Below are 21,823 nucleotides of genomic sequence, written 5' to 3'. Positions count from 1 at the left end.
CTGTTGCATTGGGGTAAACTCTAGTCAATGTCATGAGATGTGTGTGTGAACTGCTGTATGGAAAGTAAATTTGCTCTATAAACTTTCACCCAAATCATCATTAAAAAAAATATGTTGCAGAACTTGAAGAATGTAATAAATGTCACTGAATTGTACATGTAGAAATTGTTGAATTGGTGTATGTTCTGCTATGTTAAAAAGAGAAAAAGTTGTGTGGTAGATATATTTACAGTGACGAGGGGGGAGTAGCTGCTGAGGCTGCTTATGTACGAACAAACACCTCAGGGTATTGGGTTCCTTGGTTTGGAGGTTTAGGGTCATGGTTTCATGGGACCTCCCAGTTAATTGGCCTAATAACATGTTTAGTGCCTCTTTTCTACCCTCTAGTTTAGTGCCTGGGGTCTTAAAAGCTTGCAAGCAGCCATCCAAGGGACAACAATTGGTGTCTATTCACCTGGCACAACAGAGGGAGAAGGAGAGTCAAGAATAGGAAGAGGAGATGTAATGTAAGCCTAATTGTCTCATGAACAACTGTATCCTTTGCCATCAGACCAGAAGAACTGGATGGTGTTTGGCTACCATTACTGAACATTTTGATCAGAGAGTCCATAGTAGAATCCTGATCAAAAGGGGGGAAATACAGAAAAGAATTTTAAATTCTCATGGACTGCAGTCATTATAGAGCCATGGAAGCTGGATAAACTATTGCCCCGAGATAATCTTTAAACCTTAAACCAAAAATAACGAAGTCTTTTTAAAACCAAACAGTAGGTTAACTAGTAAAAAAAAAGTCTCCCTTGATCATTATGATCTTTTAAGAACTATCTATATGGGATCAAATGGAGAACAGCAACTCAAAAGATTAGATAAAGAACCTTAGGGGCCAGTGAGTTTTTATTAATGAGGCAGGAACAACTCAGAAAAGGAGGGTGAGAATGGTCACAAAGAATGTACCAGAGTCATTGAATTGTACACATAGAAATTGTTGAATTGGTGTTTGTTTTGCTCTGTGTATTTTCAGCAACAAAAAAGTAAATAAAATTTAAGATAAATATAAAAAAAAGATGATGGAAGGCATACAAAGAATCACTGTACTAAAAGGAATTGTTAGACATCCAACCATTTCAGGAGGTTGCATATGATCAAGACCAGTGGTACTGAAGGAAGAAGTGCAGCCTGCACTGAAGGCCCTGGCAGAAACCAAGGCTCCGGAAATAGATGGAATGTCAATTGAGATGTCTTAGGAAACGGATACAGCATTGGAAGTACTCACTCGTCTATGTCAAGAAATTTGGAAGACAACTACCTGGCCAACCAACCGGAAGAGATCCATATTCATGCCTATTCCAAAGAAAGATGATCCAACAGGATGCAGAAATTATTGAACAATATCATTAATATCACATGTAAGTAAAATTTTGCTGAAGATAATTAAAAAATAATTGCAACAGTACCTCACTAGGAAACTGCCAGAAACTCAAGCCACATTCAGAAGAGGACATGGAATAAGGGCTATCATTGCTAATGTCAGATAGATCTTTGCTGAAAGCAGAGATTAGAAAGATGCTTACCTGTGTTTTATTGACTATGCAAAGGCATTTGACTGTGTAGAACATAACAATAATGGGTAACATTCCGAAGAGTGGGAATTCCAGAGCACTCAGTTGTGCTCATGCAGAACCTGTACAGAGACCAAGAGGAGGCAGTCATTAGAACAGAACAAGGGGACATTGAGTGGTTTAAAATCAGGAAAGTTGTGTGTCAGGGCTGTGCCTTTTCACTATGCTTATTCAGTCTGTATGTTGAACAAATAATCCAAGAAACTGGACTGTATTAAGAAGAATGTGCATCGTGATTGGAAGAAGACTCATTAACAACCTGTGATATGCAGATAATAGAACCTTACTTGCTGGAAGTAAAAAGAACTTGAAGCACTTACTGATGAAGATCAGAGACTTCTGTCTGGATTATACCTCAACATTAAAAAATAAATAAATCTCACAACTAGACCAATGAGCAATATGATAAATGCAGAAAAGATTGAAGTTGTCGAAGATTTCCTTTTACTTGGCTCCACAATCAATGCTCTTGGGTGCAGTAGTCAAGAAATCAAATAACGTATAGCATTGGGTAAATCTGCTGCAAAAGACCTCTTTAACGTGTTCAAAAGCAATGATGTCACCTTGAGGACTGAGGTGCACCTGACACAAGCCATGGTGTTCAATCTCCTCACATGTATGTGAGAGCTGGACAATGAATAAAAAAGACAGAAGAAGAAATTATGCCCTTGAACTGTGATGTTAGGGAAGAATATTGAATGTACTTCGGACTGCCAGAAGAATGAACAAATCTGTCTTGGATGAAGTCCAGCCAGAATGCTCCTTAGAAGTGAGGATGGTGAGACCTTTATGTCACATACTTTGGACATGTTACCAGGAGGGGTCAATCCCTGGAGAAGGACATCATGCTTGGTAAAGTAGAGGGTTAGTGAAAAAGGAAAGGACTTCAACAGGATGGATTGATAGGAGATAGCTGTAACAGTGGCCTCAAACTAGCAGTGACTGTGAGGACGACGCCGGAAGAGGAGGTGTTTTGTCTGTTACACATAAACTTGCTATGAGTCACAACTGACTCAGTTGCACCTAACAACAACAACAACATATTCACACAATGGAATATAATTTAGCCATAAAAAGGAATGGAATACTGACACCTGCTACAAATTGAATGAACCTTGAAAACTTTAAGTGATACAAGCTGGTCACAAAGGACCATATATTGTGTGATTCCATTTATATGAAATGTCCAGCATAGGCAAATCTATAGAGACAGAAGGTAGATTAGTGGTTACCAAGGCTTAAGGGATTGAGCAGGTTGGTGGTGATGGCTAAGAGGTTCAGAGTTTCTTTTTAAATAATGAAAATGTTCTAAAATTGATTGTGGTGATGGATGCATAACTCTATGGCATAAGCCGATGAATTTAACACTTTTAATGGGTGGTTGTATGGTATGTGGATTACATTTCAATAAAACTGTTAATCAATAAATATCAACTTAGCAAAATAGGCAAAAGACATGTCCTGTGTCTTACAGAAGAGGATGTATGCTTGATGGAGATTTGAAAAGATACTCAACCTCATTCCTAATCAGGGGAACTCTTCATTAAAACCACAGTGGAATACTGCTTGTATGCTCACTTGATTGGCAAAATGTTCAAATTCAGGCAGTATCTGAAAATGTGGAGAAGTGGGGGAGGCTCACCCACTGCCACAGGGAGTGTGAATGGCATCACCACACTTTCATTACTTTCACCACTCTGTCACCACTCATTCAGTACTTTCATTACTAATGAAGGTAATCTTACATTATGTAGGACGTATCTGTGACCTGCAGATCCACTCCTAATCGTATACCTAGAAAACTCCTCCAGTGGTGTCCTGAGCACATGGACAAGAACAGCAGTGCTATGAAGTTCAAAACCACAGGAAACCAACCAATGGATTATTTAGGGATGTAAACATACGTAAGAAGCAAATGTGTTTTTAAAACACAAACTGAAGGATAAACAAAAAATTGAGGATAAAAGGAATCAATAGGAGAGTCTCCCAGAGGATTCAAGTTTAATGACAATGTTCTTTTTCTTAAACTGAGTGGTGGGCATGTAGGTATATATTTAGGGGCAGTTGGTAGAAGGCAAAGTACTATCTGACAACCTGACGTTGTGGGAAGATTTGAAAAAAAAATAATACATGGAACCATTGTTCCCATGCAGTTCAATAATGAATGCCAACAATGCTGACCCTGAGTTTCTAGCAAAGATGAACATCTTTTGAAAAATCCACAGGGATAAATGGTTTCCATCCAGGAAAAAGAAACTAAGAGAACGGCATTAAAAAGGCAGCAGCAGCAAGGGAGGGACCTGCTTTAGAATGGTTCCTAACAAAAGTAGTTAAAAAGTTTTGTGCTTCAAGGTGAACTTCATTCATTTGGGCCACAACTTCTTCATTTTTCCATGATGCTAGCCCTGGTGGCATAGTGCCTAAGGCATTTGACGGCTAACCAAAAGGCTGGCGGTTCAAACCCACCAGGCACTCCTCGGAAGGAAGGTTGGGCAATCTACTTCTGTAGTGATACCGCCTCGGAGACCCATGGAGCGGTCACTATGAGTCGGATCAACTCGATGGCAGTGAGTTTGGCTTAAATTTTTAAATAAACTAGACATTGCTGTATGCAAGTCAAGCCCCATGCTCTCATTTCAGTCACTTAGTGCATGACTTTGTCTTTTCAGATCCTGCTCCCTCTAAAAGATGAATCACACACAGAGAAGGACCGACGTTCCCTGCTCTTGGGTGCGACTGAACACGAAGCATCTGCCAGCGCTACAAGGGCACCATAGTATTTTTTTTGCTGCCTCCGAGTCCCCACAGCCTTCAAAGAGAAGTGGTAGTAGATTGTTGCCAATCAGCCAATCCTGACTTTTTTTGGGACGACATAAAAACAGATCAGCTGGGTTCTGATGTAACTTGCCGATGGTGACATTCACCTGCTGCTGCCCTGCGAGAGCCCATGTGTATCTTTCCTCCCTTTCGTTCCTCCCTCCCTCCCCAATCCCGCTTAGATCTCTCAGTCCCTCTCCTGCTCCGCACAGAGATGATATAAAAGAGGCTCTTTGGCTATTTGCATTTTGCTTCCTATTCTTTTCCAGATTGCAGTAGTGAGCTCTGCTCTCTACCCCAACATCGTTACCCACCAGCGTTCTTCATCTCTGGGTCTGGGGAGTGAGGAGGCTCTATCTCAAGGACAGACTCCATAGAAAGTGGAGGGAAGTCACTGGGCCGCTGACCACGTGAGCCAGGGTCAAGGCCTCCTTTGGAATACTGATTTCTAAGATTAATAAAGTAATTCTATTTTTCTTTTCTTTTTTTTTCCATTTACTAATTTCCCAGCAATCGATATTCACAAGCAAGATGGAAATGGGACCAAGTTTTCATTTTATTTCAGTGCTGGGCATTTTTTAAAACTTTTTTTTTTTTTTTTTTTAAGGAAAAAAAAAAAGATGTTTTATGTTTCCATTTTGTGACAGTGGATGGTGGGTCCAGGGAGTTCTCCAAGGGCGGCTCCCATGTTTGAGAAGCTAGGACTTCAAATGTGTCCATTATAGGGCCCTGGCAGGCAGGCTCCCCTGCAGCATGTTCCCCCAGGGGCACGTGACTGTATCCAACTGCATGTTGTTTCCCTAAACAGCTCATCAACATGAGGCAGCTCAGCTCAGATTGTTCTCCGCCTGACCCTGTGCTCTCATAATTCTTCATCTTTCCCAGGTCTTCTCTGGCTTCTGCTAGGGAAAAGGTGGTAATTTGGGCCTCAGGGCCCACTGAAAGACTGACTTCCCTGCTTTGGGGAGTTATGGGTAATAATCTAGAATCTGGGGTTTCTACAAAATGATGTTATAGACCTGCCGTTTAAATCTCAAAAGAAAAATGACACCCAAAACCTCAGAGAGACAAGGGACTTCATTACCTTCTTAGTGAATGAAAGCAAAGGTCTGGGCACATTGAAGCATTTGTTTGCTTGTTGACGGATGAGGTCTTTTGGTTGCAGGAGAGAGGAAAGAATGTATTCCAGATGCTCTTGGGACTTCTGGACAGTAGTTTGAGGAGCATCTTAGCTGTCTGCTTGTTTGGTTGTGAATTAGTTAGGAGACAAAGTAGATTCCTTCATATTCTCCTGCTGATGAGTAAGACTGAGAAAGGGATTTAGGGAGACTCAGTATATGGGCCTTGTAAAAAGGGGTAGAAGGTATGAGCCGTGTAAAAGAACATTTAGATCACCTAGAGGATCTGGAATTACCTAGAAACCAATCAGAACTGAGTCCTCAAGAAAATTTCTCACTGACTCAGTGTGTGCTGTTCAGATGCTAAGACCAGGCTCCAGATCTTTCCCTTCACTTACCCAAGTACTTTTAAGGCTTATTTACTGGCAGTACACATCTCTTAGTCATAAAACAGAATGGTCATACAATCTTTTCCTCTAACAGAAGTGTCATTTCCAAATGTCCCTTTTCACCCACCCCCTACCCACTGTCATTTCCAAATGTCCCTTTTCACCACCACCACCACCCACTGTCATCAAGTCAATTCCAACTCAAGGTGGCAAAGTGGAACGGCCGCATAGGGTATCCTGCTCTTTACAGGAGCACATGGCCAGATCTTTCTCGCACAGAGCCACTGGTGGGTTCCAACCTCCGACCTTTCAGTTAGCAGCTGACCCCTTAACCACTGTGTCACCAGGGCCACAAACAAGTATGCATTCAAGTATGGTTCAAGTTTCTGTAGTGCCTCTTAAGTGATATGTGGAATGGGCAGGCCGGACTCCAGACCCCTGCCCATATGCTGATTAAGATAAGCGTAGAGCTCGTCCATAAAAAGAGTATTTGGAATCAGAGCGCATGTTGTTTTCTTTGGGAAACCTCAAGAAGCACATCTAGTTGCCTTGGTTCATTAGGATGAACCACAGGCCAACATCTTAGTGATGCCCTTCACGGTAGGGTAATTTGGGAGATTATTCCAGGGACAGGAGGACTATTTCTTCATGATTTAAGGCTTAAGTATGGACCAGTTACGTGAGGTATAATGCAATGAGTTCTCAAAATGTAGCTTTTAGGCAACCTGGACCCTACCCTAGCCCTAAAGACATCTCAAACTGTAGCATGAAATTCTACATTTATAATAAACATTTGGATGGTTCTGTGCACACTGAAATTTGAGAATGGCTGCCACAGTGGATAAACTCTGAAACTTGGGATAGTGACAGCCCATGGCTATGATGCTGGGTACCCTGCCATCTCCTCTTTTACCCAGTGGCTGCCTTGGGTGGTAGAGCACAAGCTTGCCAGCCATAATTTTAGGGCAAGGACATGATCCCCTGAGGTACAGTGGAAGTAAAGGGGTTCACATGGGATAAAGGCTGAGGGTGAAGCCCTTAGAATTGCCTGGGTATGGACACAGTAGGAAAAAAGTCTTGGTGAACGAGATACCCCCATCCCTGCACACACACATACACAGACATGCACATTCTGTATGTATCCTTCAACCTACAGATTGTAGGTTGGATGGGCTTTTTTCCCCAAAAGGTAAAGTGATCTCAATACAGGCAGGTTTTCAGTTGTTAGATGACACACCACTCCATGCTCACTCACTGCAGAGAGTTGCTTCAGGCAGATGTGAATTCCACATACAATTCTACATTGCTCTGGATGGATGACCTCAAAAGGGAACTGGGAGATTATGCTTTTCTTGCCCTCTTTTGCTCCCAAAAGGCCTCCTGACAAGAGGCCCAGGGTCTGAAAAAGGGGTTCCAGGTTAGCTCTTCTAGGTTTCACCTGATAACAGAATTAACTTCATATTCTTAGTCCATTTGCCACAGACATTTTCTCTTGTTCTCAGCTGACTTGGGGGACTGGATGGGATTTTTAAAACTGGTGGTGTTGCTAAAGTATAGTGAATGTACAAACCAACACATGTCCATTTGCAAGAGTTCCCACCAAAGAATGATACCCACAGTTATCCGGTGGTCGGATTGGTATATTTCCTGCAAATCTGAGTAACTGCCTCTGTATATGAGTATAATACACCCTGCAGGAAGGAAGGGAGCATGAGCAACAGGGCAGGCTTCCCAGATGACAGAAGGCATCCCAGCGTGCCCAATGCCCTGGATATGCACACAAACCAGTATAATGAATGTTTGAGAAATTCTCCACCCAAATTCCAGTTAGTAGACATGGAGCCACGATAACAAAAAGGTAATTAAAGATATTTACTGAGTCAGGCTTTACCTCTGAATAAGGCTTTTACTGCTCTAGAAACAATCTTCCAGAAGATGAAATGATCCAAGATCCCCCCAAAATAGTTATTTATACAAAGATTTTGAGAGTAATATTTATATTTGTCTTCATACTTCAGTCTATGCGTCTGGGGCCAAGTCAGTGTGTGCCACACATGCAACTTCCCCAAATGCCTCACATGTAGCACCTGTTTCCAGGGAGACCAAATGAACACAGGGTCTTGGGGGTGGGAGGGGGAACCCATAATGCCCCAAGGTTGCACAGACCCACAATCTCAATATGTGCAACTTGACCTGGAAAGTGTCTAGCCAAATGTCCAAGGGGAAATACAATTGAGGAAGAAGGCGAGAGGAGGGACCCAGAGGGCAGACAGGAGGGGATGAATTCCCACCCTCTGCTTCTGAGTTCAGCATTATCCATAGGGCCCAGTGGAGTTGAAGGCCCGAGAACTCCATTACCTGGATTTGCTCCCTGTAATGACCCTTGATGCTGATTGATGTAGAGAGGGTAATTTGCAAAAAGAACAGGTTTGTCCTTAATCCCAGGTAGTACAAGATACAATTCTGGGACTTGGTCTTGGTAACCTGTCTGAAGAAGAATGCTTTATATAACATAATCCAGATTCCCTAGAGCAGATGTGGTGCAGTGATGAGCAACTCTGACCTCGGATCAGAAGTGTCTTCCAGTCTGGCCCTGTCCCAGCCATTCTCTGCCCTTCCTAGTCCCTAGGATAGCCCAAATCCCAATCCCACACGACACGTTCACTTTCCATCCCTCTTCCTCTGTCCCCACCACCTCTGTCTGCATCACAGAAAATCTGTGAGTTCTGAAGAGTTCGGCCTTCCGCTAACCAAACCCACACTTTCTTTACCACAGTGATTCTCAGAGCCAGCAAGAAAGAGAAATGTCCCAAAAGGGAACCTCCATCTCAGCCATTTGCCTGGAGCTGAAGGTTGGGGGCTCCAGGTCTCCAGGTGAGATCTGTTGCTTTTGTGTTTCCCGAGGAGCGGGCAGTCAGGCAGTGGCAGTTCTCTCTCTCCCTCTCTCTCTGTCCCAGGTGACGTCTCAGCTACACTTACAGGACTTCACCACCATGTTGGAGAGTTGCTCCACCTTGGGGGTCCTCCCAACATAGTATAAGATGGTCAGGGGCTCCAGGTCCTGGGGCACACAGCAAGGTGAGGCAGATGCTTCAGGATTCAGGGTGTTGTACAACCCCAGCACCTAGGAAGGGAGATGTCATTTAGAAGTTGGAAAGCCACGTCCCACCTGGAGTCCAGGAACTGTCCAAGTTCTATTGGTGCTATTTAAGAATAACTGTTGGGATTCAGTTGGGATGGGTGAGTGACTAGTTGCTGTTCATTCATAAAGGCAACATGTACAACCTGCACACTTAGTTAAGGGCTAGCAGTTTAAGAATGTAACAGTTATTGCCAAAAAAAACCAAGCCCACTGCCATTGAGTTGATTCCCATTCACAGCGAGCCCCATTGGGTTTCCGAGGCAGTAAATCTTTACAGAAGTAGACTGCCCAGTCCTGCTTCCACACGGTACCTGAGAACCACCAGTCTTCTGGTTAGCAATCAGATGCCGTAGGCACTGTGCCACTAGAGCTCCAAGAATGTAAGTTATTACCCCAAGAAAAACCAAACCCACTGCCATCGAGTCAATTCCGACTCATAGTGACCCCCACTGGGTTTCGAAGGTGATAAATCTTTATAGAAGTAGATTGCCCCATCTTCCTTCCACAGAGCAGCTGGTGGGTTTGAACTGCCAACCTTCTGGTTAGCAATCAAATGCCTCAGGCACTGTACCACCAGAGCTCCCTGTAACAGTTTTTGGGGGACCTTAAATTGATAACAAAATAGTTGTCATCAGTCACTTCCAACTCATGACAACTCCATGTGTGACACAGTAGAACTGTGCTCTGTAAGGTTTTCAGTGACTTTGAGCAGAGGTGCCAGTCTTTCAGTTAGTAGCTAAGTATAACCATTAGCACAACCAGAAATTCTCTTAGCTTTGAAGTTGGTCTTCCTTGCTGTAACTGATCACTTGGGTAAGAAATGTTCCCACTAAACATTGTGTTGGGTCATTTAGTAAGTGCCAGAGTATGGGGCCCCAGACAGAGTGTACTATTAATGAGCTATAAGGAAACATACTTCACATGTTTTTTATTCCCCTTGAGGGAAAGGCAAACGTCAGAGTGTTTCAGAGTGCCTGGTACTCTTGTCAGTCTCTTTTTTTAGTGTTTCAGATTAGCTGCTTCTGCGTGCTTTGTATTGTCTTTCAGAATAACTTCTGAATTCAAAAAGCTATAATTATCCAATTTCCTAAATTAACAGTAGAAGCCTTTCTGCCTCAACATTCCTCATCAACCATGTACACATATCTCTGACATACAGCTACATCTGGGGTGGCATGTGATACCTAATTAATTTCCATGATATAAGAGTTTTCGATGAAGCAAATAAAACATCTGGTTGAAACTATGGAAGGAATTTTAAAGGGAAGAAGGTGACCAAGTAGACTTGGAGCAAGGTGCCAAGACCCGAGGGGTTGTACTCACTCCAGATCATCATCATTCGTTCAGCATTCAGCCCTCCATTCATTCCTGTAATCAGTGTCATGGTCCGCTTAGCCCCCGTGCCCCACACAGCACAAGGCCTATTCCATACCGTGCTGTGGGTTGTGTCTGTGCTGCGGAGGTATGGGCAAGGGCCTGAGCAGAAGTTGGCATAGTAGCCCTTAGGTTCATGGACCCATTTCCAGCCCAGATCTTGTCGGAAGTCAATGTAGAGAGGGCGCACACAGCAGTTCTCTTCCAAGTTGCTACAACAAAACACATTCATAGAAAATAAATCTAAAATGAAACCACCAATATGCAGAACTTCACAAATGGCCCTCATATTTGCACCTGGAGTCCTTCCCAGCCCTCAGAAGAGGTAGCTCTAACCAATGGAATTCCAGTTTCAAGTGCATAGGGCTGAAGAAACCAGAAAGGTGGCTTCCTGTGTTGAAGACTAGGATCCCAAGGACATAATACGTAGCCACAGATGCTGTGTGAGGAAGAGAAAAGAGGCAAAGGTGGCCACTTGTTTTTGTGAAAAGTAAAACCAAACCCACTACCATCAAGTTGATTCCGACTCATAGCGATCCCCATTAGGTTTCCAAGGCTGTAAATCTTTACAGAAGTAGATTGCCTCATCTTCTTCCTATGGAGCAGGTGGTAGGTCTGAACTGCCGACCTGCTTAGCAGCCAAATGCCTTACTCACTCCACCACCAGAGCTCCTTTTACTTCTGTAAAAAGCGCCTGTAAAAAGTTGAATCAAAGACGTAAAGTGATCCACAGGAAATCAAGCACTAAATGTTACTAGCCAACTCAGCTTTGGTGAGGTTGGTTTATTGTTACCTTCCTAATGGCATCCAACCAGAAATGAACTCTAAACTTAAGCAGCTTATAAACCATAGTAGATGACTACTTAGACTAAATCAAAGCAAAGCTTATCCTTGTATTATAATCATGATTCCCAGATCAACCCAAATGTAACTATCAGCTCCCTTCAATTCTGTCACCTACAGAAATCCTTCTGACAGAACCCCTTGCCACGTGTGCATATAGTCTCTGCTTCAGTATCTGCTGAGACCTAGAACATGTTACTTCCAAAGGCAGCTATCGGCCAAAATCTGGTTTCTTGTGGGTTCCCAGGATGAATCTATGCCAAACTCTGTTGGTTATCTTTCCATTTCTAATCCCCTTCTCTCTTGCCAGGAGCTCTGGTGGCATAGTGCCTAAGGCATTTGACTGCTAACCAGAAGGCTGGCAGTTCAAACCCACCAGCCACTCGTCAGAAGGAAGACTGGACAATCTACTTCCCAAGAGATACCGCCTTGGAAACCCAAGGAGGGCTTACTATGAGTCGGATTTGACTTGAAGGCAGTGAGGTTTTTTTTTAGTTTCTCTCTTGCCACCTCCCCACTACCACAACTGGAAAGCCAGATATTCATTTTCCTGGCCTCTCTTGCAGGAAGGAGTGGTCATGTAAGCCAAAAATGACCAATCAGACATAAAGGATATATGCAAGGGCTGAGGGTAAATTCTGACAAAGATAATTGTTTCTTTAAAAAAGTGACCGATGGAAGAAGAAAGCTGCTGGCTCTTCACTTACCCCCTTCTTTGTGTCTTGAATATTGACAAGATACCTGTAGCTCTACCAGTCACTTGTGGCCATAACTAAGAGGCTGAAGAGCCAACATACTCAGCATAAAAACCAAAACCAAACTCACTGCCATCAAGTCAATTCTAACTCACAGCAACCCCCTTTGGGTTTCTGAGGCAGTAAATCTTTATGGAAGTAGATTGCCCAGTCTTCCCTCTACGGAGTGGTTGGTGGGTCTGAACCACCAACCTTCTGTTTAGCAGTCAAATGCCTTAGGCACTATGTCACCAGAGCTCCTTGTACTCACCATAGTAGATTGGAAAAATAAAAAGCCTGTGTTCTCATTGGCATAATTAAGCAGCCAGACCAACCCTGAGTCTACTCCTACAGGCTTCTTGTAAATAAGAAGTCCCCTTAGGGTTTAAGACACTATTATTTGCAGCCTAGAGCATGCCTGATTAAGAGCCACATAGAACCAATCTACATGACAGCCTTCAGACAACTGACCCAAGTCCCACTCATGCCTGAAGGCTCAGCTCAAATCTCAAAGTCTTCTGAAGCCTTCCCTGTGTCCAATGATGAACTTTCTGCTCCACATTCTGAAAGTGCCTAATCCTTAACCTTCTCACAGATGTGGTCATGTTCTACTTTTAGTAATTTGAATGCATGCTCTATCACCCCTTCTTCTCTGTGAATGACGGTTAAACCAGTCCCTAAATAAGGGAAGAAGCTATGTTCTTTATCTTCGTCCAGACACTTTTCCATTTTTTCTGAATTAGTTTGTTAATTCCTCTAGCTCAATATTCTCCCTGAAAATGGAGACCGCCCTGTTTTTCCTTATCCAGTAGCATCCTTAGGCCCTTCATAGGGAACTGAGCACTTCTTTAATGGTGATTCCTGCATTAATCTCCCCACACACATACACACAAACACCACCCTACAAGTACTTTTTAAAACATGAAAACCACAGAGAGGCTGCAGCCAAGCCACTCCAATCCAAACTATTTTAGCAACACTCTCCTCCTTATAGAGTTTTTCTCATTTATTTCATCCAGGTCCTTACAGAGCTGGGCTGCAGAAAAACAGCTGGGCTGCTCAAAACAGCTGGGCTCTCAGAAAACAGAAAGAGATTTGTAAGAGATTTTAAATCCTCTTTCCTGAAGATATTTGTGAATAACATCAAGGACGCTCAGTTTAGCACAGCTTAGGGCTGGGGCCTGACCCACAGCATGCCCCAGTAGATGTTGTTTCTGGAGTTCACAGGTCCCGTGTGGGCCCAGGCTCACCGGAAACAGTAATTGGTGTCCAGGGCCCGCTTCTTCCTCTGGCCTCCCTGGCCTGGGTTATCGAGCCGGTGCGGGGGGATCATCATGAGGATTAGATGAGGGTTGTGGTGGTCCTTCTGCTTCTTGAGGCGCCCCAGATCTCCACGGCCATGGTCATCATCATTGTCCACACCTGCAGAAGGAAAGAAAGGAGAAAATCTCCTAAGGAAAGCAGGGTGGACGAGGAATCCATGGAGACTGCTTTCTTTCCCATCCCCATCACTGCCAAGGAAAGGAGTGGGGGGCAAATGCACCTCCATTCTAATGTCTAACTGCAGGATGTAGAAGATCAGGTGGAGGAACCCAAACCAAAAGAACTTCATTATCATTATAAAGATACCACTTCAGATGCTCATGTTCTGACCCCCTCAAGGTCCCTGTGCCTCAATCATGTGAAGGCCAGAAAGCCCTTCCTGAGATGCTTCCTGGGAATCTTCATGGATCTGTGAAGCACAGGTGGGTACCTAACACATACTGTTGGGTTGTCAGTTTAGGTTTGAGATTTAGAATCCTGAGTGTGAGTTTCCTCTTACAATCAAGATTCGTCAAGACAGCACAGAAATCCAATCTACAATTTAAGCCATTAGCCATTTAATTTAGCTTGAGTGGAAGCCAGGCAAACAAAACTGAGTAAATGGTTAATAGTCTCATTGCACTTACAGTTCTTAAAATGCTATCACCATAAAACTCAGATGAGATAATGAACCATATGATAAACAGCCAACAAGCTCTATAAAGAAAACCTGCTATTCCATCTGGAAAGGAAAAGAGTAACTGAAGACTGACTTAGAGTCTCAACTAAATGGGGACATATTTTATGAAAGACCAAAACTAGAAACCAAACCTACTGCTGTCAAGTCAAATCCTGGCTCATAGTGACCCCACAGGACAGAGTAAGACTGCCTCGTAGGATTTCCAAGGCTGTAATCTTTATAGTTCTTGTGGTGTAGTGCCTAAGGCACTTGACTGCTAACCAGAAGGCTGGCGGTTCAAACCCACCAGCTACTCCTTGGAAGGAAGGTTGGGCAATCTACCGTAGTGGTACTGCCTCAGAAACCCAAGGAGGAGTCGCTATGAGTTGAACCCAGCTTGACGACAGTGTGTAATCTTTTATAGACACAGATGGCTCCATCTTTCTCCCACAGAGCAGCTGATGGGTTCAAACTGCCAACCTTTCAATTAGCAGCCAAACACTTAACCACTGCACTACCAGGGATCTTTTTGTGAAGGAGCCGCCCCTGTTGTTCATCACCACAGAGGATAGGAGCGTAAGGATTCTAACTTACATAGTCAGAGAAGGGACTTGACCTCAGGAAGGGCCATCAGGTCTATAAAATCAATGGGAGACCTGGATCTCAAATTCAGTTTTCCAAAAATCTTTATGAGCAAGATAAGTATTCACTGAAGTGGGAGAGTTTCGTCCTAAATGGCCTATAGGTAAGAATTCCAAAGATCTTCTGAGCTCCAAGGGTCTGTGGTGGTGGTTGTTGTTATGTGCCGTCGAGTCGGACCTAACTCATAGCAACCCCTCCTTGGGTTTCCAAGGCAGTATCACTAGGGAAGTAGATTGCTCCATCTTCCTGTGGTTAGGATGTCAAATTCTTGGCTTTGATAAAAATAGACTCTGAAATAGAGCCCATGAAGGTTAAGAGAACTGCCCAGGGCAGACAGCCAAGTGAGACCTGCACCTTTGTCCAGATAAGCCTATACCACCTTCAGGTGTGCCTCAGTTAATCAAAATGGAAATATGAATGGAAAAAAGGAACTTCCCTGAAGTTCAGAGACTGTCCAGGCTGAGTTCCTTAGAAACATACAAAACAGAGATGACTCTTAGCCATCTCAACACAAACACTGTGGAAAAACACCCGTAGGTACAATGCATTCTTCTAAACCCAGATGACTCCTGGGCAAGGATCAAGTGGACCCTGCAGCATCTAGAACTCAGGAGTCATGGCCACCTAAGTTCACTATTATTTTAGAGAAGGGAAGGCCTTTCTTGGCACTGTGTTTTACATTTTTATCTCATTTAATTTGCATATCAGCCCTGTGAAAGAGATATTTTTCATCCTCAGGTTAGAACTATAGAGCAGGACTGGATTCAAGCCCAGGCCGACCTGATTTCATTCTTCCCAACAGCACACTGTCTTCCAGATGCTAATGTACTGCCTTTATCTATAAGCTGAACTTCACTTCGTGTTCATTGCTTTTGGGGCAAAGCAGAATTACTCAACTACAAATTAGTTGGTCATCTCTAGGAGGGGGCTTGGTTCTTTTTTATAGTGTCTGTCTAGTAGGGATCTCCTGTTCTCCTCACTAGCTCCCCACCCACCCTACCCCACCCACCCATTTTGTTACCTTTGAATTTGATTTCCATCACCTCGTGAATGTTTTCCAGGATATCCCCATTAGGCTGAAAGGTGTGACATGGACAATGAATGCTGATTTCCAGACCTAAGTTGGACTCTACAAAATAAGACAGAGCCGGTGAGAAAATCACTTTGCATGATGAGGAAATGTGGCTACCACCCATGTAAGTGTGGCCCAGGCCCTCTCCTTCCATAGGAACTCTGTTACTGGGTCATAGAAGACCAAAAGTGCTTCCACAGCTCGGAGTGGGCCTTCACACACATGTTGCCACATTCCATGTATTTCTTTTACATTATGAACAATCAAATGGGGATGTAGATAGTGAACATCATGACGGAGAATTATAATAGTCATGTATTTTCAAAGGACAGAATTAGGAGACAACTGTCACCTACCTACTTGGGGGGAAGGGTAAGGATACAGGAAAGAAAGAAAGGGCAGTCACACAATGTCAGTGTTGGTTGGGAGAGGAGATAATTCAAGCCATCTTACTGAGGAAGGATGAATAGAAGAGACAGAGGAACTGGGGAAGACCAGGGAGAAGGGGTAACTGAAGATCTTTGGAGCAGAGAGGTAGTGGTCTTGCCTTGATTCAAGGGGCCACAAGATGGAAGGTGGCATAGTCTGCGCAACAAGATGAAAAGTAAGGATTCATGGCTAGAGGCAAAGTCACCTGCAAAGAAGCTGAATCCATCTAGTTGGAAGATGCTAGTATTTCTACTTTGCCTATGATTGTGGACATAGAGAAGATGGAAGAGAGAAGATGAAAACCCTGGTGACACTGGCCATATTTTCCTTAAAGAATAAAGACATAATGAAGTAAAAATTACTTGGAGACTTCTTCTTTGGGAATCCTTGTTCTCCATAATGGGAGGTTGGAAATGTGGATGACAACTGAGGGAAGACAAGCAGCTCTGGAAGACAGTGTGAAATTCGAGAGCAGGCCAGATGAGGTGACACGGGGCCATGCCAAGGATCCAGATGACATAAGCTCAGAGAGAACAGCATGAGGAAGCCTGGAGAAGCCAGTATATAGTGACTGACATTCTGGTGCAAGAAAGCTAGTCTGTCCCCTTCTCCTATTAATCATGGGATCAGGTGTTTTGGCAACCACCATCAGGAAAGCAGGGATATTGGTAAAAGGGCTTGAGTGAAATGGGGGGGGGGCGGTGGAGAAGAAGAAGTAACTGAAAAGTTTGAACAGAATCACAGAGTTTGGTGTGAGGAAAATCAGGTGAGTTTGGTGAGTGAGACTCAAGTAGAGGAGCTCTCATGATTTGGGGGCAGCAGCCAGCTGTGGTCAGATATAGGAGAGGTCATGGGGATGGAGCCCTTTGGGTTCAGGGCCAATGTCTAGGTGAGCTGATTAATTTACTGCTCCCTGAGGCCACCCTAGTTCTGAATGAACATCTGCCCTTGGGGCCAACCAAGGGCCATTCTGAAATACGGTGACATCAGGGAAAACTCCAGCATCCAGGCTGAGTCAGCATCCTTCTCATGGGAAGAATGGCCCAAATCCAGAGATTCCAGTTACTATTAGGAGGGCCTAGATGACCCACGGGGCCGACTCAACAGCACATAACAACAACAACAAGATGACCCAGTCCTACTGGCTAAAAATCAGCTCAATCTTCCTTCCATAAACTCCAGAGCCCAACCAGATTTTTCCGTGCCAAGTCAGGGCAACCTCTGGGACAAACTGATACCTTCTAAACTTGAAGATTTCTGCTCCAGAAGGTTGGCTCTGGTGAAGGAGACCAATATAACAAGGCAAGTGAGTCTCAGCTAGAAAGAAGGATGTGAACAGAGAGAGAGGCATGAGGATGTGTCCTCTTCCTTGTTCAAGGCACCTGGAAGAAGGAGCTAGAGTAGCTGTAATGGACGCAGCAACATAATGTACTTCCTGTTACCCAGAAAAGTTCAAGGCTGGAAGAGACCTGGGGTGGGCAAATTCTGTGATTCTGTGAATTAGAGCCAAGGTATAGACATATGACTTAGGAGAGTTAGGGTTGGGGTTACTGTTGGTAAGTATGAGATGATGACCTGGTTTAGCCAACAGTCTCCACATAGGTAGAGGGCTCAGAGAATAATGACAGCAATTACCAACATTTCTTGCACATGACTATCAAACAGTGCTCTCAGCACTATATATGCATTAACTCATTCAATCACTATCATAATCCTATGTGGTAGGAACTATTATCCCCCATTTTACAGATGAGACCACTGAGGCCTTAGAGAAATTAAATGGTTTACCCAAGGTGCCCAATCAGTAAGTAGTACAGACAAGATTCAAATACAGGCAGCTTCTTGGCAGAGCCCACACTCTTGTTAGAAACAAGGAGAGACAATGAGTGGGCAATAAAAACCATCAAGGAAGGTGCCCACACATTCACACATTCACTGAGATACAAAATGGTTGTGTCCAACTATGTTGAGCCACACTGAGTGTGCTCCCTGCCCATCGTGCAAGGGGAGGCCTGGTTCTGCATACAAGAAGCAGCAGACTGTCAGAGCAATAGCCCAAGGGTCTGTGGACCTGCATTCCTAACCCTGAAGAGGGCTCCAAGTGGCTCTGGGACCCAGACAGCAACCTGGCTGGCTGGTGCACAGTAGGCCCTCAGATGTTTGCTGAATGAATCCAAGACCATATGTGTGACTCAGTTTCGTCATCAGCTCACACCAACTGCTCCATTTGAAGCCCATTTCTTGCCTTGTTTGGGGAACGAACTCTGAAGAATTTGTGAGCTCTGTGTATATAAAGGTTTGTTCTAGGATTCCCTTGTGGGAGGGGTGGGCAGCATCTGTCTGAGTGGGAACTGAAGGTTCCAGTGAAGCTCTAACTTCAGAATTGGCAGCAGTAGGGATGGTGGGTGGGGGACCCATAGGTTTTATTATGAAATTATCTTTTTGATGTCTCAGGGAGGATGGAAATCATTCTCAATGCTAAGTTCTCATTGAGTCCTGCAGCTGTGAAAATAAGAACTCCTTCAAGTGCCCAGGGCTTCAAAGAAATCCAGGTGGAGATGATCAGAATCAGACAGGGAAGCCAAGCGATTCATTTCCCCAGCCTCTCCTTTCTGCAGCCAGGTCGGGACTCTCGGCAGAGTGCCGTCTGAGTCAGAATTCCCAATAGCTGCTATAAGCAGATCCCTGTGGATTCTCTTAGGCCTTTTTCCTTTGTGCTTAGTAGCTTTGGGAGCCACACAGGAGAGGAACCACTACCTTATTTTCCAGGTGAGAGAACGTGAGTGGTGGAGATATTTTGGATGTATAAAGTGTGATATGCCTATTGGACAGCTCTACTTGAATGACTAATCCCATTGCTGTCCAGTCAATTCTGATTTTAGCAATCCTATAAGACAAAGTAGAACTGCCTTGTAGGGTTTCCAAGGCAGTAATCTTTATAGCAAAAGACTGTCACATCTTTCTCCCATGGAGCAGCTGGTAGGTTCCAACCACCAACCTTCAGTTAGCAGCCAAGCACTTTAACCACTGTACCACTAGGGCTTGGATGACGAAAAGGCCTTTTATAATTTATAGGCCAACCTGCCCCAAAACCGGTTGTTCTTCTCCCAGTCTCCCCTGTTTCAATAAGTAACAGCACCCAGATACTCAATCCAAAAACTTAGAAGTTATCCTAGATTTGTCTTGTTTCCTAACAGGCCATTATCTAATCAGCTGGTCCTGTTGGCTCTACTCCAAAGTAATAGCTCATTCATCTATAATTGCCATCTCCCCTGCTACTGCCCTCGTCTAGCTCCCATTACTCTCTCCCAGACATCTGTAATGGCCCCCAGCTGGTTTTCCTGCTTCTTCCTTGACCTCATGGCAGCCAGAGGAGTCTTTTAAAGATGGACACCAAATCTCCACACTCCTCACCATTAGCCTCACTCTTAACCCTCGTGGGGCCTTTCCTCACACTTGGACTAAGTCCTGAATCCCAACTATGGCCTTGGTCCTGTGCCATTCCTGATCAGTCACCTACTGAATCACTGTGATCCACTGAGTTTCCACTGGCCGATTTTCAGAAGGAGATCACCAGGCCTTTCCTCCTAGTCTAGCTCAGTCTGGAAGCTCCACTGAAACTGTTCAGCATCACAGCAGCAACACACAAGCCTCTCGATAGACAAGTGGTAGCTGCACATGAGATGCAGTGCCCAGGAATCAAACTCAGGTCTCCCACAGGAAAAGCAAGAATCATACCACTGAATCACCACTACCCTTCTTACATGGCCTTATAGGTCCTAAGAGCTCTGATGGCATAGTGCCTAAGGCATCTGACTGTTCACCAGCAGGCTGGCAGTTCAAACCCACCAGCCACTCCATGGAAGGAAGACTGGGCAATCAACTTTCGTAAAGATTTGACAGCCTCAAAAATCCAAAGGGGATGCCATGAGTTGGAATCAACTCGATGGCAGTGAGGTTTTGTTTTTTTGGTTTTTTTAGTATAGGTCCTAAATCATATGGCCTAGATGACTTCAGTTCATACAGTTCACCCCACACCTCACTATGCTCCATCCACATCAGTCTGTGTGTTCACTGCTACTGGAACCAATCAAGCTTGTTCCCACCTGAGGTCCTGAGCCTCACTGCTTCCTTTGCTCAGAACATCCCTGCTTAGAGCTTCACGGGCTGGCTCCTTCTCATAGTCCAATCTCAACACTCAGATTCTTCCTCAAGAGAGGCCTTCCTTGGGCAAACCACCTAATGTGGAGCTACTTAGTCCTCATCACATTGCCCTCTTTCTGTCTTTCATAGTACTTACCACTATCTGAAATTCTTATGTATCAGTTTGTTTAGTGGTTTATTGTGTCTCTCTCCTACCAAAACAAAAGCCTCATGAGATCTGGGACCTCACCTGTCTGGTTCACTGTTGAATCCCCAGGGCCTGGCTTAGATTGAGCACTTATTCTTTTTTTATTATTTAAAAAAATTGAACTCCCATGTACCTCTCTGTGTCTTCCTCTTCCTCAATGCCACCATGTTGGTCACTCTCATTTGGTACATTGCCCTTCCCTTCACCCAAATCAATACTTGTCTCTACCTATCCAGCAGTGTGTTCCCTCCCCTCCCCTCCCACCCCTGGTAACTAACAAAGTTTTGTTCCATATATAACCTTTCCATGACTTTGTACAATAATGAACTAATATAATATTTGTCCTTCTGTGACTGACTTATTTCACTCAGCATCATGTCATCCAAGTTCATCCATGTTATGCGATGTTTTATAGACTACATTATACTTTAGTGTTGCACAGTATTCCACTGTGTATATGTACCATAGTTTGCTTATCCATTCTTCTGTTGAAGGGCACCTAGGTTGTTTCCATCTTTTTGCTACTGTAAATAGTATAGATTAGGCACTTATTACATGTGACTTGAGCAAATGAATGAAAATTACAGAAAGTCAGGAGCAAAAGCAGGCTTTGAACACAGATCTTATAACTCCCCTAGTCCTCTCCTCTTCCCTCTGTTTCATGAAGGACCAAGGAACCTTCCAAAGTGCACATTCTAAGGATGAACCTACCTCTTCGCAGGAGCCACTCACGCACAGTGTCAGTGACGTCAAAAGACAGCCACTCGGCAGTGCCCCGTGTGGGCAGATTCTTGCCACCAATATAACGCTGTTTAGCAATGTGCTCATCTGGCCGAAGTATCTGCATGGCAGAGAAAAGAGTAAGTGGCCAAGGCCAGGATAAAGTGGCACGGTATATGCCGAATGCAGGGGTACAGGTTAGGGAAGCAAAAGGACACCCAACGTTTTGAATGCCATGTCCTTCTAACTCTTAGCTCTTTTCATTCTCTTAACAACAGGTGCTGCTGTTGTTTTTAGGTGCCATTGAGTCAGTTCCAACTCATAGCGACCCTACGGACAACAGAATGAAACACTGCCCGGCCCTGCACCATCCTCACAATCGTTGCTGTGTTGGAGCTATGTTTATAGCCACCATGTCAATCGATCTCATTGAGTGTCATCTTCTTTTTCGCTGACCCTCTACTTTACCAAGCATGATGTCCTTCTTCAGTGTGGTGGTTATGTTTGTGTGTCAACTTGGCTGGGCCTGGTTGAGTGGCTGGGCAGCCGGTGGTAGTTATTCCCCATGATGAGACTGGCAATCAACTCCATG

General features: G+C 44.2%; 1 protein-coding gene across 1 annotated transcript in view; it reads right to left on the bottom strand.

Annotated features, from left to right (window-relative positions):
* Window positions 1–8,908: 8,908 nt before the first annotated feature.
* TGFB3 (transforming growth factor beta 3) overlaps window positions 8,909–21,823 on the bottom strand; it is a 25,060-nt gene continuing 12,145 nt past the window's right edge. The window contains exons 3-7 of the mRNA XM_007941348.2: window positions 21,223–21,352; window positions 15,681–15,788; window positions 13,287–13,458; window positions 10,518–10,671; window positions 8,909–9,067 (exon numbers count right to left, since the gene is read on the bottom strand). Coding sequence (XP_007939539.1) covers window positions 8,909–9,067; window positions 10,518–10,671; window positions 13,287–13,458; window positions 15,681–15,788; window positions 21,223–21,352 — 723 coding nt within the window. The remainder of the gene's footprint in view (window positions 9,068–10,517; window positions 10,672–13,286; window positions 13,459–15,680; window positions 15,789–21,222; window positions 21,353–21,823) is intronic.

Source organism: Orycteropus afer, unplaced genomic scaffold, assembly GCF_000298275.1.
Source record: "Orycteropus afer afer isolate SDZICR_OR568_19922 unplaced genomic scaffold, OryAfe1.0 scaffold00079, whole genome shotgun sequence".
Taxonomy (NCBI): Eukaryota; Metazoa; Chordata; class Mammalia; order Tubulidentata; family Orycteropodidae; genus Orycteropus; species Orycteropus afer.
Note: the sequence above shows the minus strand (reverse complement) of the source record. Positions and strands in the feature narration are given on the sequence as shown.